Genomic DNA, 18,764 nt, shown 5'->3' with positions numbered 1-18,764 from the left:
TAACAATAATTCCATGCTGATTCGATTTAGCACTAACTTCGATAATATGTTGTGCCCACACACACACTATCAATGCACTATCTGCACCATCCCCACTCCTCCTAAAAACAAATGATGCAACCTCCCCTCTCACCTCCTCACGCGACATTAGCGCGCAGCGTTCTCCCTCTTGCTACCGAACAACGAACCGACTCCTGCCCACCTGTCTAGCCTGCTCTTGCAGCAGCCACTTTAGAAGAGTCTGCACCCAGTACCTCGTCATTGCCTCTAAGCCCTAACCCTGTTCATTGCACTTGATTCTGTACGTAGTATCCTGACTGGCTCACAGCCCTAAGCCTGCGCCTACAACTGCTTACTGACAACTGTACTGATGCATATAATATTCTACCACTGCTTTGTACCTCAAGATTACCTACACCTGCCTATTAACACCTATACTGATCACTGCGCCGGATATCATATGCAGTACCCTAACACTGTATCATAATCCCAAGATTGCTTTTACATTTGCATATTGACAATTGCATTGACCATTGCGCTTGATATTGCTTGCATTGCACTGTATTGTAATCCCGAGACTGCTTTTTAAATTAGCATATTGACAATTATATTGACCATTGTGTCTGATATTGCATGCAGCATCCTGACACTGTAATGCAGTCCAAGATTGTCTCACACCTGTATATTGACAACTACATTGACCATTGCGCTTGCTATTGCATCTAGTACCTGTAGACACCACACTGCAGATGTAAGATTGTTTTTACACTCTCATATTGACAACTGTATTGACGACCACTGTGCCTAACCCCGCATGCAGTACCACAACATCGTAAATCCGTAAGCCTGTAGCTCCTGCAGCCTTAGCCCCGTAGCACTAAGCCTGCCTCTGTGCCAGCACTCTGATTCCATGCCTCTAAGGACTCGGCATCCTATTAGCTACAGCATCACCCCTGCAACAATAGCTATGCTAACCTGGACTATTGCCATTATGTTTCCCTTCTGCCTAGTACCCATTGATCTACCCTGCACAGGACCACACTTCATCTCCCACCCCAATGCTTTTAGCAAACCAGTATGTCCGAGACACCACCCCATCCTCTGTCCCACTCCATTCTTACCCAACACTGCACCATTCCAGCCTGCCCTCACTGAGCATCACCCCTTGGTAGACACATGCAATACCCATAAAACCATGCACGCCACCAGCCCTTGCACTCACACCATCAAGAACAACACCACCAGAAACTCCTATCCCAGTATAGGCACATTCAGACGTGACCGCCTCCGATCCAAGACATACACAACCTTGACCACTCCCAACACAAGGCTAAGAACAAGTAAAACCAAACCCACACCAGCAAATCACCTCATACGCCCATCAGCATCTCCCGACCAGCCCACTCTCCGATCCAAAACCTCCTCACCCTGCACACTCAACAGAAAACTAAGCCAAGCGACCACTGAAATAATCAAAGGCGCACTCATCAACGCTAGATCTCTAGTCGCACACGCCCTAGACATAGCCGACATCATTTCTCTTAATGACTTAGACCTCATAGCTATTACCGAGACCTGGCTCCATGCAGCATCAGGCCCCGCCCTAGCACTAACCATTCCCGATGACTACACCATCTACTGCGCAGACAGACAAACTTCCAAAGGAGGCGGTGTAGCCATTATTGCAAAAAGCTCCCTCAATATAAGACACATGCAAAACCAATCACTTCCATCTGCAGAAATACTCACTATCAAACTATCCACATCCAAAAAAAGCACAATCACCACCCACCTCATCTACAGACCACCGGGTCCCATATCCTCATTCAACGAAGACATAGCTCTCCTGCTTTCCAACAATACCAAACCCAACTCACGACTACTTATTCTTGGGGACTTCAACCTCGGACTCAATGACAAAAAGGATAACATAGCAAGTACCATCGCTAATACCATCTCAGAATTAGGTCTTACCCATCACATCTCTCAACCACACACAACAAAGGCTGCACACTCGATTGGATAGCAGACCTCAACTGCAATACCACTATCCTCTCTGACACACCATGCGCCTGGAACGACCACCACCTCATCACATTCACCATCGGCAAAGATAAACAAAAATCTGCCTCCCTCCCTACGCTCCACCCACACTCACCAGAAACAGCAAAAATATTACAATCGACAAACTCCTCCCTCTACTCCAACCCATCATCAACCTCTCACCCACCATGACCAACCCCACTGAATTAGTAGACTTCTATAACTCGCCCATTCTCAAGGCCATAAATACTGTAGCACCACTTAAAACTACGAAAAGCCAAACCACGCGCCCATCCCAACTCCTGGTTCACCCCCGAACTAAAAACTCTCCGTAAAATCAAAAGACAAGCAGAAGTAGCGTGGAAACAGTCACCCTCAGCTAACAACAAAACTTCCTATTCCCTAGCCTCCAATACCTACAAGGCAGCAATTATTCAAACTAAAAAAAAACATGTACAACGAGCGAATTTGCAACGCCAAATCCAACACCAAAGAGCTCTTCAACATCCTCAGAGACCTCGAGTCCCCTTCTCCCATCCCCGACACATGCATCAAAGATATCTCATGGTGCTCTAACATACAAGAAGCACTCCTTAGCAAAATTGCTATGTTACAAGCCAAAATCGAGTCAAAGAAAGAAAGTCTCACCCTCACAGAGAACCCGACCCCTCCCACCTTCACCTCACGAACGGACGACACCAACCTATTCCGATTTTCCACCATCACCAACAAAGAGGTCGAAGACATAATCAACTCTTTGAAACCCTCCAAATGTCAAGGTGACATCTGTCCCGCGCCAGTCATCAAGGAAGCGGCCAAACATCTCGCCCCCTTCATCACATCTTTCATAAACTCATCCTTCACCTCCAGTACAGTACCTGACAACCTAAAGGACTCTTGGGTTCTACCCCTTCTCAAGAAACCCACAGTTGACCCTAGTGTCCCCACGAACTACAGACCCATTACCACTGTGCCCTTCCTCCTATAAATCCTCAACAGAGCTGCCTACGTTCAGATCCAGAACCACCTAGAGAAAAACAATTTACTTGGATTAAGACAGTCAGGCTTCCGCCCCAAGCACGGCACTGAGACAGCCTTGATCAACCTTAAAACACAAATGGATAATCTCAGAGACAACGGCAAACTAGCCCTTTTGCTCCTCCTCGACCTGTCGGCCGCCTTCGACTTGGTAAACCATGACATCCTTTGCAATCACCTAGCCTCAGCAGCTTATTTCTCTGACAAAGCCAATGCCTGGATTCAGTCTTTCCTGAACAACAGATCTATGATGGTCTTCGCTCCCACAGCCTCTGCCGAAACAGCCCCCATCACATGCGGCGTCCCACAGGGTTCCTGTGTTTCCCCCACATTATACAATGTGTTTACTAAACCTCTTTTCGACATTTTGGACCGCTTGGGTATCATCTACACAAACTACGCAGATGACACCCAAATACTCATCCCACTGACAGGCGACTACGCCACTGACAACTTAGTTCTCAACAACATCTACTCCATTATCCAAGAATGGATGGCTAAACACGCCCTTTTCCTCAACGACGACAAGACCGAGCTTCTTCTCCTAGGCTCCCAATCCAGACTCAACAAAGTCGACAAACTCTACCAGGCATTCACCATTGACGGAAACAACATCACAGTCTCCAACAATGTCAAAACTCTTGGGATTTACCTTGACTCCTCCCTTACATTGACAAGACAAATCAACGCCATCTCATCCGCCACCGCTTACACTTGTAAGCTCATCAACGCCAGTAGACCTTACCTCTCCACCTCCAACTGCACCACATTAGCCAGAGCACTAAGTCCTCCCCAAAGCAGATTACTGCAATGCCCTCTACCTGGGCACTAGCCAAAAGAACATCAACAAGCTGCAAGTTATTCAAAATAATGCTCTCAGAGCAGCTATGAACATACCCAAACATGAGCACATCTCTGACGCCAGACGTTCCTGCCACTGGCTATCTATACCTCAGAGGATCAAATATAAAACACTCCCCCTCACACACAAATGCCTATCCAACCAAGCACCTAGATACCCATCAGACAACTTCACGCACCATACCACATCTCGCCCAACAAGATCAGCACAAACACACTGCCTAAACATCCCCAGATTTAAGCTCCAAAAAGCAGGAGTCGCCAGCTTCCCTGTGCTCGCCGCTAAACTCTGGAACTCACTACCAGTCGATCTCAGATCCGAACCATCCTATCACCGATTCAGATACACTGCCAAAAACTGGCTTTTGACCAAAGAAGTCTAAAACTCCAACTTAACCGACTACTGATTTACTGCATGCATAAACTGTAGTAGCCCAAAGCGTGTACATATGTATGATGTGTATATTATCTATAACTGTTTTTATCTACCTAAATATATGATCTAACATATTGGCTACTATGTGACTGTACCAAGCACCTGGATGCCCCTGGGCCAGGCGGCGCTATACAAGTAAACTAAACTAAACTAAACTAATGAATATACCAATTGTTAGGAATAGTTTAAAGTATATCGAACAATGCTTTACAGAGGAGAAAGTATGGACTTAAAAATCCTCAAGCTGTAGAATATCTCCAGATGCATACCTCCAGATGCCTGAATCATCTATGAGATTTCCTTGAGCAAATTATTGGTATGTTTGAAATCTTGTACACTGGGCAAAGCCAGCAATGTTGTTCAGAGTACAGAGGCTTCTCTGCGAGTTGACTGGTTGCACCCGTCCCCGGGGTACACAGACCGTAGTCTGCATCAAATGGGAGGGCTTAAGTGCTGGGGAAAGAGGGTTGAGATAAAACCAGTGTGGGGTGGTGAGACAGGTTGAATAAAAGACTGTTTATGGTAGCTTGGGTGCATGCTGATCCTGCCCAAGTAGATTATAGATCAGGATTGAAGAAATTGGGAGTGAAAATGCTGAAGCGTCAGAAGGAGAAAGGAATATTTAAGTGAGGTCAGTTTCAGTGTCAGTGCAGGGTTCAAAGTTAAGATCAGTTTAGCAGGAGTTAAAAGAAGCTCCTGTGAGTCTGGCATCATCCAGTAGGCAGGCCACAGGAGCTATTCCTGGAGCACCAGAGGTAGTGCCCAGCGCAACACAAGTCTAACGTACACATGAGACGCACATTTCAAATGTGTACTAGATGTGCCCTATTTCTGCTTTATCAACATGCTGAAATACACAAAGTTAATGTCACATATGCATGTTTTTAATGGTATGAGTTGGCATGGAGAGCCAAAGTATCACCTGACAGCTGTTTCTTTCAAGCTAACCAGATTCTCCTGGGTGAGAAGCAGGCGCGAAAAAGCTCTCAGTTGACAGCAATGTCAAACCCTGCAGTGTCAATCACATTTGTTTCTGAGCAGCTTAAGATGTCCCTCCATCCATCTCCAGATTTGCTCCACTTTGAGGATCTGATGATCAAGTATAAATGTAGCAGGTGCAAGCTTGATATGAACACTAGCATCTACTCTTTGTTTGAGTGCAAATCTTTGTCAATCTGCCCTATATGCCAATGAAAGAGGTCACATGTGAGGAGATGCAACAATGGGTAAAAACACAGGGGATGATCTGACACTAGAAACATAGGATCATACCAATGCAATGGAAATTGAAAGTATAACCAATATGTGCACACACACAGAGACACAGAAATAAAGCTTAAAAACCCAGGAAATGCACTGGAAACATGATGCATGCAGGACTGTCCTACCCAAGCAGTATGGCAGCCGCAGAGGCACTAAATGGTGCCATCCGATAGATGTGAAAATATCGAATCCATTGCTGTGAAGCCGAAAATGCCGATTTTGTTTTCTTTTACCCCATTTCTCTGCATATATATGCGGAGGGGGGGGAGACCCCCCACAGTCCTCTCCATACCCCCCACATTTGTTATCAACTTGACCCCCCCACATATATATGCAGTGGAATGGGGCTGTTAAGAATCGGTATTTTCGGCCTCGCAGTGATGGTCCGCGTTATGTTGTAGGAATACCATCCCATCTCATCATGAGCACTAGTATATAGCCCCGATTCTTTAGCCTCCAGCCCTCAGCCGTTTGGAACATGTCTAATCACGTCAGGGTCCGGGTCCTCGGAATGAGGACTTACCGGGACATTCCGAGTTCGGAAGGCCCGGTAATTCCTCCCTCCAAGGACCAGGACACGGTCCTTCCCCATTCCCATTTCAGCCCCCGTAGGGCTGAATGGGAATGGGAGAGGGAGCAAACAACGGGCCATTACGAGATGGCCCGTTGTTTGCTCCCTCTTCCCCTCGCGGGACACGGTAAGCACGCCTGGTTTTCCCAGGCGTGCTTACCGTGTCCCGCGAGGGGAACTCGTAATGCGGCGGTACGGAGTGAACGGCGCCGGCACCTTTTACGGCGCCGTTCACTCCGTACCGCCAGGGTCGTAATGAGGCCCGTTGTCTTCCCTGTTTAAATATAAGCATGGGCCTACACATTCAAGCAGGCAAAGTTCTATTGGCTAAAAAGTCCAGAATGTATATATGTGCTGGCATGGTATTAGCTGGTAACTCTGAAAGCGTATTCCCAGTCGAGCAAATCATCGAAACACGGGCACATGTGTTGACATGACACACATGAAACTAAGGAATGCAATACGTTATTCTTAATGTACAACCTAGTTACAGGGAAGTGAAAATGCGGTGCCTTTTCTACCGTTACCCAACATTAAAGTTGTTGAATTCATCAAGTGGCATTTGTTCATTTCCAACATGCTGGAGCTCAATGCAATGCAATTTGCATGTACGGTAACCACAATATTCACAAGTAAGGCAAAGAGTAATTCAGCAACCAAGGCTACATCTCCCATGCGGCCCTAATATAATATATATATATATATTTATATATATATATATATATATATATATATTTGATCTGGCTCTTCACGCTCGATTTCTCCCAAGTCGAGTAATAATAAGGCTTTTTTTTACCAAATGTGAAGGCCGTCGGCTGGAAACGTGGTGGTGCAAACCAAGTCGTCTTTTTACCTTACCAGGTGACATTACAGAAGTCCTTGATCCAGTTCTCAGTACAACGTGCCGCAGGCATTGTACAGTTCAAGTGGGAAAATAGTGCATTTCTATTAAATGAGCTCAGACCTGCAGCACTCATTGGAGGATTATCAAAACGTGCAAAATATTTAACAATATCGGGAGTGCTTATCATTCACTTCTGAGAAAACGATACTGAACCTCTATGTACAATGTCATGGGTAAGACTTTCAGCCAGCCAGCCTGTGATTTACAACACTTTGCATTCTGGAACTTGTATTTTGACGTTTCTCTCTTTAAGTATGTGCACAAATACAACACGCTTCTGGGTAAAAAAAGACAGCGATGGCTAAAGGTGTCACACATGACACGGGGCCAGCGCGTAGGTACTGTATATGTAAGTACAGTAGTTATTGACATCAAAAAGTATAACACGGGAATCCTACCTCTCTTGCGTCAACTGTCACGTCTGCCACGAGATCTCTCTTCGGGCTGCAGCAGCGCTCGCCTGCTCCGCTTTCCTGAGCTGTTAGCTGGGCCTGCCTGTTGCTTCTCTCATTCGGGCTCTCGGTCAAGACTCCCACCTGGGACTCCAGCCTCGGCCGCTCCCTCTCCAGATTGCAGCCGAGCCCCCCGGCCTCCAGCAGCGTTTCCTGATCCTGCGAAGATGATATGCGGCAGTCAGAGGCAGCATTCTCCTGCACCGGCGAGGTCATGGTGCCACAAAACTACGTTTACACGTGTCGCGCCAAGGCCTTCAAAAACGTGTACAAATCGAGCCTACATCAATTGTTTACGTGCTGGAGGGCTTGGAGAAGTTAATATACAATCCGCACGTCAGCTGTACTTCAGTCATGCAAATGTAAAAATTATTTTTTTTACTGAGAGATAAAACAGTAGATTTTTTTTCTTTTTTGCAAAGCAGATTAAACAGCAGAGGCCCTTTCCCACAGTAGGGTTCCAGTTACAAGATCAACACAGAACGCATACTTCGCTGGAAAATAAACGGGACTACTCTGAGTTTTGTTCCATTCTGTATGCCCCCAAGCCGGGTCCAAGTGTGTTGTGTGAAGGGGCGAGCACCGAGTTTCTATTATGACCAAGCATGCAGGGTTTTCACAAACAACATACCCGATTCCGGAGCCAGAGCAGCGGCCCAATTGTGTGGTTATTAGATGGAGCCCAAGCGCATAGCTTTCCATAAAAGTGCCTGACTCCGAACTCTGATACGTTCCATTTGCCTTGCAAGTTTCTCCCAGATTGGAACGCAGCCAAGTGGAGAGGGAAAGAAAGCAGGAGCCCCCCGCGTGCAGACCGCTTCCTCTGCACTGTGGCAGGTACAGCCAAAAGGCGGATAAATCCCTCCCGCTCGGTGTAACCCTTTCCTGATGTGCCTTTAACCACTTCAGGGTCAATGTTTGCTGGGAGTCCTTTAACGCAACCCCTCCCCGCTTCATCGGATATTAACCGCAGCCCATGCACTTCTCTATATGGAATCTCTCAAAGCGCAGCAGGCGAAGGCATCTCGCCGCTGCCAACCCCTTCCCCCGCGGAGAGCATCATTTTAATAGTTTACAAGTGTAGTCAATTATTTATAGTGCCTGAATCTAATTAATGTCACACAGGTACAGAACACGTCTTTCGTTGTCCTGTTGCATCATCAGCCAAAACAAAGGGGCCCTGTTTTGACGGCTGGGCCAGCTGACTGTTCCTGTCTCTTTTGATGTGTCCATCTATGGAAGTGTGTCACTGCTGACACTGTTTCTTGCAAGTTTCCACAGCACTCCCCAAGGCCATGAGCTCATGCCAAACCGAACCCCAACTCTGCAGTTCATCATGATAACGTGGCAGCGTAGTGTCTGGTTGTACTACTCTGAACTTTATGGTGGGGACATATTTGACTACTTTGCAGCAGTTTTGTTTGCTCGGTTCACAGCAGAAGAGGGTGAATCAGGGAACAGCCTTTTTTGTGGTGATGTTTGCAATGTGAATTGTTTGGAGGCGCGTGTGTGGGTTGGTGTCAACATTACATACCAGGAGTCCCATTGCATTGAGTCCTTCGGTTCATTGTCCCAGGCAACCTCCTTTTCTCCAATCAAAAACATCCCCTCTCTATTGGTGACCCTTGACCCTTCATCTGACCCTGGGAGTGTCAAGGGATCCACATACGCAGAATTCCCTCTTTGCATATTGATTGAATTAATTCATGTGATGGATGAGGCTGAAGAGGCACCGTAGCATCAAAAAAGAATATGCAAGACATGGTATGGTTACAAAAGCATAGTTTAAAAAATCAGCAGACACGAAAAACAACATCAACATAAATAACCACAAGCTTAGCGAGAGAATCCGCGTGGAGAAGCAGAAAATAAACCAGACTGGACTCGCCGTTGACCAAGTAGAAAGTCTGCTGGGGTTCTAGTCCAGTTGACCCACTCAATTGCAAGGCTGAGGGGATGCTTTTCCTTGGCTCTGTAGAAAGTGCAGAAGAGGTTCCTGTGACAGATTGCCATCTCGGAAGCATATGAAAGGGTGTGAAAGTCGTGGATTTTTTATTATTAATGATTAAAATGATGCCGTTAATTCAGTATCTAAAATGAAGGTCTGCTAATCGGATCGCCCTTTCATAAAATCCACCATGGCAAAAGAATAGTGCATGCATAGGTTATTGCTGCACCAGTTTCCTGACAACTGCAGCACCTGCTCTTCAGTGGCAGAGCAGGCAGAAAGGTCACATGTGCATTCCTGACTGCTGCTATGACCCAAAGTCACTGCAGTCAGAAGTGAGATTTTAACGTATGCCCCTCTGATCCAAAATGTAATATTTGTTGCTTTGTCAGTCTGGTGGTAAGGTCATCTTTAAAACAAGCCATACCTGCCTATGGTAAGGTGACTGATATGAGCACATAATTATGAAAACCATAACAATTTCATAGTCATACAAGTGACAACCCTGTGATCCCAGGTCAGTGACGTCAAGTTGATCTATATTAATGACTAGCCTTCCTGTATCCACTGCTCCCAACGAGACAATTGCCAATAACCTGTCACTCAATAGTTCCATCTCTCAAGTAGACTGATAGCCTGTGAACCCTGCTCAATGGGGCACTTGCATAAGAAAGGCCAGACTCATACCATGGTGGTGCACACCAAAGAGCTCTTGAAATCATCAGGATGGGAAGGAGGTAGAGTTAGAGTAGACAGAAAGGGAAAGGTGGACCTGAGCAGGTGTTCCAGTATCTTGCTTTTTGTTTCAGGCTCTCTTCCTTCCTTTCCCCTCCATTTCCTGTGGAACACTACCCACTGGTTATGATGTAATAAAGCAAGGGTAGCTTGTTACAGCAAAAGGGATTGGAAGCCGTACAGCAAGCTTGCTTTTGTCCAGTACTCTGTGACCTGTTGCCTTTATAAGAAAGGGGTATCCCACTCCTTCACTGATTCATCTTTGGACTCCAAGAAGAATACACCTTTGGATCCCTGTTTGGTGTGCAGTCCATTCCAGAATGTCCTCTGCCATTGAGGTTAACACAGTAAACATCCAAGGCAAAGGAAATACCTGCTTCCGAAGCATCCAAAGGACCCGTTGGTGGTGAACTACTGATGAACATTGGCTTCAACGGCTGAGAGAGGAAGGATAGCCCAGGGGCAATGCGTTTGTCTTGGAAGCAAGACAACAGAGCGCAACACGGGTTTGAATCCCAATGCGTGTTTATAAACCACTCGTTGGTATTAAGCGCGTCATAAAAGAACAATTATCATTATATTTACCCCCACTGTAAGCAGGTCCATGTCACTGGAGGCGAAGAATGCCCTTGTAGGTACCCGCCAATCTCCCTTTAGTGAGGGTATAAGGACTCTGCTTGTCCTCAGAGTCCCTGGATTGGAACACCCAGCAGCCAGAAAGCCAAAAGAAACTGGAATCCGGTTTCCACTACTTTGAACAGCATTTGAAACCTGTTTGATGCCATTCAAACTGACAGAGAGCCTGCAGTGCTGCAGTCGGCACTTCTTGACTTCAAACCCCACCTCACCTGCATCTTGGAACCAGCTCAACGCCACCCCACACACAGGGCATCGACTTGAATGCTGGCTCACCATCGCCAAATCGTTCCACAAGCTGCATCTTTGACAGCTGCATCAAACATACAGGATCTTGCCCCAACCTGACTCAAACACTAATTCAGAACTCTCTAAGCCATCTTGTCACATTCCGACTCAATCCAGCAGAAGGATCCATTTGAACTGACTTGACAGCCAATCAAAACTTGTTGGATCCTTCAAACCTAATTGCCTCAAAAATCGACCAAACATCTGGATCAATACGTCTTGCCTCATCTCACACCCAGGTTAAACACAAGGAAAGTGTCATGGGACCACACAAGACCAAGACTATCATATTGCCCCCTTGATCCACTTTCTGGGACCATAGTAAATTGTCAACCCTCTCTTCGTCCTTTTGTTGAAAGAAATTTCCATTTGAACAATGGCATTGCTGCAACTGCTTGCCTGGCCACCCCAGTTCAAGTACGCATAGTGCTATTCTACATATTTTCTGCATTTTTTGTTTTCTTTCAATAGGGGATTTAATGGATGGGATTTTTGATTGCTTAAGTAAAGCATATATTTATATAGAACCTTGATGTTATATTCTTTTATTTCCAAGGCTTTGTAATTTTGTTGTTTGGGTTGCTAATGTTATTAACTCACACACTCTCTGAGAGTATAGCCTTCCCCTGGCCCACATTGCCACGAATGTTGAAAGAGGTATACCCATTGCGCTGTGTCTGTTAACCTTTCTGATTGAGATTACTGGTGTTTTAGTAGTAGTGTGGGGCTGCGTAGGCAGTGTTAGCACTACTTATCCCTGCACTCCTGCAGAGAAGTACTCATTTCCTCACAGTTCCATAGGGATTAGTGGAGGTTTGTGGGAGCGAGGGGTCATTTGGGCCCCCCTTGCATATTCTGCACGTTATGGATCATTTGCTAGTGCAATAGCGGGGGACGCCTCCAATGCCCGTATGCTACCATTAGCATAAGTGGGGCTATTGCGGGACATACTTGGCGTCCATTTTGTGGGCCCTCAACTCCATCTTTGGACTAGGCCTCACCTCGATAGTACAAAAAGGCTTCTCTCCCCTCTGCAGCGCTGCACACAGCGCACTCATGGCCCACATTGCCACAAATGTTGAAAGAGGTATACCCATTGCGCTGTGTCTGTTAACCTTTCTGATTGAGATTACTGGTGTTTTAGTAGTAGTGTGTGGCTGCGTAGGCAGTGTTAGCACTACTTATCCCTGCACTCCTGCAGAGAAGTACTAATTTCATCACAGTTTCATAGGGATTAGTGGAGGTGTGTGGGTGCGAGGGGTCATTTGGTCCCCCTCGCATATTCTGCACGTTATGGACCATTTGCTTGTGCAATAGCGGGGGACACCTCCATTGCCCATATGCTAACATTAGCATAAGTGGGGCTATTGCGGGACATACTTGGCGTCCATGTTGTGGGGCCTCAACTCCATCTTTGGACTAGGCCTCACTTTGATAGTACAAAAAGGCTTCTCTCCCCTCTGCAGCGCTGCGCACAGCGCACTCATGGCCCCCACCTTTTCCTCCGTGTCTGAAAGCTTCACAACTCCCTTTCTCATGGATACGCCAGGGACTATTGAAACAAATAACAGAATGTATCATATCACCATCCTCTGTGTTCACTGTCCTGTGTGTGAGCCGGCTCGAATCATGCCTTCTAGCTCATCCTTCTCCACAAACCTGCCCCTGCTCCCTTGCCCGTGCTGTTGGAAAACTACTGCCAATGTAACCCTGTGCCCTCCTAGGGTATTCTCTTGATGTACCAGAAGTCTGACCCTGCTGTGCAGCCCACCCCACAGTGCCCCCAATAAACCCAGACCTCTGTCTCAGTACATTGTGCCCTAAAACCAACACATGTCATTACAACTCCCCACTTGCCTTGATGTGCTAAGAACCACCCCTTCGCCCAGGTTATGAAAGAGGACAAGCCCTCTATGCTTTGTACCCCAAAAAAGTCTCAATGAAAGATGATGTAATGGCATGCATGCAATTTATAGGTTTTTTAGATTTATTCAAAGGTATACTAATGATTGTTGTTGATTATATATTGAATGGTAGTTTCTCATGCAAGTTTAGTTAGTGTCAACTCTATCTCACCATGACCTAACCCTCACCGCTCCCAGACACATGCAGCTGGACTTCGTGATGCTCACCCTCCTGCCATCTGGGGAACCAATCCAGAAAACGCAGCACCTACACTGATATATGTCGCTTTGGTTTTCAGCCATTCCCACACTGTTGTAGCACCCTATGTTAGTTGCGTCATCTTTGACGCTGTTTTTATTTATGACACTCTGTAATTGTAATGTTTGCCAGTTCTCTGGATGCCAATTTTATGTAAACTTATCTAAATTTTGCAACCTGTTCGCCTAGCCTCATTCCCCACGAGGGTGTATTGTATTTTATGAATATGCAGTATGTAAGTCGGGGAGTGAGCCTTTACATTTGGTGACCCCTGCGACGTGATCGAGACAGGTGCGCTGAGGCCCCTGTGCCATGCGGCGAGATCCAGGAGGCCCCCAGCAAAACCATCCCCTCCGCGGTTGACCAGTGTGCGCACAAAACGAAAGGTTTCAAGGGTCCCCGTCATCTTTGGAAATACCCAACTAACTGTTCGCCAAGGCAGATCACGGCTTGGTTGGGGTGCCGCCTCGATTGTGGATAGACCGTGAACAGAGGCTCTCAGACCACCCGGCTGAACACATGAGTACTGATTGCGAGATTCCCAAGGGAAGGGAAGAAAACATTGAGAAATAATAGTGTAAAAGATAATAGTATAGTGGGAATCAGAAGTTAAGTTTAGGGTCAGTGTGAATGAAACTGTGAGGCTTTTTCCGATCTATCCTTTATATGGCCATTAGGTTGTTGTGGACAAAGATATAAAAGGGAATACGGGATCCTAGCTCCAAAGGGGGGTAGAAGGCGGCGCCGCATAGCATTGTCTTGACCAGTTCAGGGAATAAGTGGAGACAAAGATTTAGTAGGCTCGCAGTAGCCATTAGAATATTCTGTTTCTGTATGAGTACAATTCTTCAAAGAGGCAGTCTAAGGGGGCTCAGAGGTGGGAAGTGAATGAAAAGAAATAGCAATAAGAGAGAAAGAGAATAGAGGGAGAATAATGGGGTAATTACTATTAAAAAGCAGTACATGTTACATGTTTTATGTTGTTGAAGTCATGTGTTTCTTTGTCAATAAAATATGTGCATATTATGATGTCCATAGAATGAGTATTGCTATGAATTGTGTTATGTGATTGTAGAAATTAAGGTGTAAGTAAATAAGGATGTTGGTGTTTAACGTGGAGTGAATTAACAAATACTGATAATAATACTGGAAAGGGTTTTCTGATTACATTGTGTGAGACCCTAGTATAATAGCGAGTCATAAAAAGAAGTGTGGGAAGACATTATGGGGGAGACACACCACTAGTGCATATCTGTCAACACCTCCCCTTGTATAGTGAAAAAATACAAAAATATCATGAGCAATGGCTTACAGAAATAAAAGGAGAAGGGTCATCCCAAATACGGCCAGAAGGAGGGTCTTTTGAGAAAAAGGTCTTAGACCTTGTAGCAACTCATCTGTTAGCAAAGTATCGAGGTAAGCAACTACAAAATAGACGCAAAGTACTAGATTTGTGGCAAATGTTTGAGGAAACAGCCACAAGCCCTGGAACAAATAAGGAAAGGCCCTCAGAAGGGCAGGCCACTCCTACAGAGGGAGAGGGAGTAACGGCAGAAGAGTGCTCAGTAAAAACAGGAGAAAATGACCTCACTAAACTTTACCCGTTAATGACAAGGCCTGCAGTGGGATATAGTGAGCCCAGATATGTGCCGGCACCAAGTACCACAACAGCTACAGGTGCCACAGCCACGCCACTGTATCAAACAAGAGGATTGTATGGACCCACTAGTGGCCCTCCAGTGGACCTAGCACTACTTACTGGAGATTTAGATAGACAGCTTGCTCATGCCCAAATGGAAATAACATGACTAAGAGCCCTGTGCAATAGAGTACAGATGTTGCCCGGGGAAGGAAAAGTGCCACCAAGTGTAGCAAGTGATCTGACAACTCCACCAAGTGTAGCAGGTGGGTCTACACCATCTCCACTGCCACAGGGCAATGTGGCAAAGGGTCAGGACAACGAGTGGCAATCAGGAGAATTTTTCTTCCATTTAAATAACAAGCCAATCAAAATAATACAAGCAGAAGCAACAGATGACCAAAACGGAGGGGGACAGGGAGAACGAGAATCTGAGGAGGAAATAGAGGAGGTAAGGAGTGATCTGGATGAGTACGAAGAGGGGGTGGCAGCTGCAGGATTTCCGCTCCCATTAGCAATGGACCCAGAAGATGGGGGAGGGTTCCCAAGGTGGCAAGGGAGGTTGAGGCAAAGAGCAGGAAACATGTTGGTCAATAAATCAACAAAGGGAACGGTAAGTAAGAAAGGAAGTAAGGCCAAATTACAGATGCCTCTGATACAAGGGAGCAGGGAGACCATACTACATACCCTGGGCACAGATGAACAAAAACAACCTGTTGAATCTCCTGCCTCCACTTTCGGGTGGGGCGGGGAAGTGGATACACGCATTTGAAAAGAACACAGCAGGGGTACCATTGGCCATATGGGATGTGAAAAGTTTACTAGTATCTGCTGTTGGTGATCAAGCAGATGGACTGTGGGTGAAGGCCGGTTTCCTGGGAGTAACCATGAATAGCGACCGCCATGACGGGTCATCATTTAACAATATAAGGACACAAGTATGGGATGCATTGCGAAGAACCTTCCCAGATACCCCAGACTTACATTTAGTAATGCAATGCACTATGGGAGATGAGGAAGAGCCTACGCAATTCAGTCTTCGGGTGCAGGATCTGTGGAGATCAGAAACGGGCACAGTGTGGGACCAATCCACTGCCTTGTTTTACTTCATAATTAAAAAAGGGCTCCCGAAGGAGGTACAGAAGGCCTTGGATGAAATAGCTGGGATAGAAGCCAAAGGCTGGCCCGAGATTCAGAGCATAATTGTACACCATTGTAGGAGGATCAAAATAAGGGAAAAGGATATAGCACAGAGAAGGTTGGCAGACAAAGCAAAATTGGTTCAAAATAAATTAGTGAAGGTCGCGGCAATGAATTCAGCACAACCCACTGACAGGCTGGGGGAAGGGGAGGAGGGGTCAGGAAATCCACCAGCGAGGATGGCAGCAGCATGGTCTGCAAACAGACAGGAGCAATGGGCAAGAGAGGAGCTATACGGGGGGCCCCAATGGCAGGGCAGACCCACAAGAGGACGAGGTGGGGACCTGGGCAGCGAGGAGGATTTGGGGGAATGGGAAATAGAGGATTTGGAGGACAAGGAATAAGGGGAGGGCCACAAGGGTCATTTTGGAATTGCGGGAGGTGGGGACATTTTTCTAGGGAATGCAGAATGCGACCAATGGGATATTGCCAAGGGCAGCCTCCCATGGGGAATGAACAGCAGTATGGCCACCCACATCCAGGCAGTCCTTATGGGTTACCAATGGTTTGGGGTGGGCAGAAGAAACAATGCTATAATGAGCAGCAGCCGAGGGTACAGCAAATGCTACATAGACAACAACCCCAACAGCAAGGGATGCAACAATAGGTAGCACGCCAGAACACAATGGGAAACGCAAACACTAACATTTTAGCAACAAGCGCAAATGGCGCGCTGGCGCCTTCCGGCGGAATAGCTGTGGTGGGGGACAATGTCTTTTCTGTCCCTGGAACAGAAACATACGGAGATTAAGACAGCCCACAGAAAACACTTGCGTGTCCAGTCCTATCAACTACCCTACGTGCAGAAGAGGAACCACTGGTGGGGGCTGAGATAGGCAACAACAGTTCCTCTTTATGATGGACTCGGGGGCTGAAAAGTCGTGCCTCATGGAAGGATGGTTCCCGCTCTCGAGAAAACATTTGGAAACGCATGGGTTCTCTGAGGCTATTTTAAACGTTTTTTACACAAAAGACTCAGACATAATGGTTGGAGGGAAGACGGTGCAAATTGAATATGACCATATCCTTTACAGAACAGGGGATTGTTTGCTCTACCCCAGGGGTATTTCCAGTATGGGCCATGCTGATTTTGTGTTCTGCCCGATTGTATACTCAGATGTTGTGCCAGGGACAATTATGTCCATTTATTTGGAATCAGTGGAAGTTTCATGCAAACGTATTGTGGTGATAGGACTGGACAGGCATGGATGTGAGTGGAGAACAGTGCTGTGCATAGACCCAAACATTGCATTGCATGATCTGACTGATGAGGAATTATTCACTGACAGTGATACTGATGGGGAAATTATAATGAAAATAAGTGTACCCTGTGACATAATGATCCAGCATAGAGAAATACATAACCTTCTCATGGCTACTGTTAGTGCACCACCCACTATATTTGATGACGATATGGAAAATGTACTGCCAGAATTATGGATTACAGACCCACATGACGTAGGGCTATTGCAAGGGGTCATGCCCATAAAAATAAAATTGAAACCTGGTGCGATCCCGCCTAGAATAAAACAGTATCCATTGTCAAGAGAAGCAGAGTCAGGCGATCCCGCCTTGAATGAAACAGTATCCATTGTCAAGAGAAGCAGAGTCAGGAATAAAGGAAACAATAACAGCATTATTACAGCAGGGTATAATAGTGCCATCCAACTCACCTTGTAGCATAGTGATTTACCCGATTAAAAAAGCAAGGGGCAGGGCTTGGAGGATGATACAGGACCTACGCCCACTTAATGACATCATAGAGAAAGAGTTCCCATTAGGTCCTAACCCCGCATTGATCTTGTGCAGCATACCTAAAGAAGCAACTTATTTCACAGTAGTGGATCTGAAGAACGCCTTCTTCTCAGTACCACTTGACCCAAGCTGTCAGTATCTCACATAATTTACATTGAGGGGCAACAGATATGAACATTGTAGATTGCTGCAGGATTACTGTGAGAGCCCCAGCATCTTCAACAGAATTTTGCACGAAGACCTTGGTAATCTAGATGTAGAGAGGACACGAATTCAATATATGGATGACCTCCTCATCTGCAGTAAAAGTGAAGAACAGTTCCGAGAGGACTCAGTTTCATTACTAAATTTACTGGCCACAAAAGGATACCAAGTGGACAAGGGCAAGCTTCAATACTGCCTAGCGGAAGTGCTGTACCTAGGACAGTTGATTTCAAAAGATGGGAAAAGAATAATACCAGAGAGAGCAGCAGCCATACGTCACACAATAATACCAGAAACAGTGAAGGACATGCAGAAGTTTCTTGGCATATGTAACTATTGCTGTGCATGGATTTTGGACGATGCATCATATACATGTCCATTATTGCAAGCATTAAAAGAAGCACAAAAGAACAGCGCCCCCATAAGATGGACACAGGAAATGATGACACAATATTTCAAACTAAAACACCTCATCTCACATGCACCAGTTTAAGCAAACCCAGATTATGACTGTGAGTTCTACCTTTTTTCAGACTGTAATGGAATACTGATGACAGCAGTACTAATACAAAAAACATTGCTAGGTTACAAGCCCTTGGCTACTACAGCGGCACGTAAGACTCAGTAA

At 46.1% G+C, this 18,764-nt stretch overlaps 1 protein-coding gene across 3 annotated transcripts in view; it reads right to left on the bottom strand.

The window, feature by feature from the left end:
* Nucleotides 1–18,764, bottom strand: part of MYH16 (myosin heavy chain 16) — a 1,358,245-nt gene that overhangs the window by 1,060,172 nt on the left and 279,309 nt on the right. For all 3 annotated transcript variants that reach the window (XM_069654472.1, XM_069654473.1, XM_069654475.1), the window contains one exon: nt 7,515–7,727. In XM_069654472.1, coding sequence (XP_069510573.1) covers nt 7,515–7,727 — 213 coding nt within the window. The remainder of the gene's footprint in view (nt 1–7,514; nt 7,728–18,764) is intronic.

Source organism: Ambystoma mexicanum, chromosome 3q (assembly GCF_040938575.1).
Source record: "Ambystoma mexicanum isolate Mex_15411 chromosome 3q, UKY_AmexF1_1, whole genome shotgun sequence".
Taxonomy (NCBI): Eukaryota; Metazoa; Chordata; class Amphibia; order Caudata; family Ambystomatidae; genus Ambystoma; species Ambystoma mexicanum.
The sequence above is the reverse complement of the archived record's forward strand: the minus strand, read 5'-3'. Positions and strand labels throughout refer to the sequence as shown.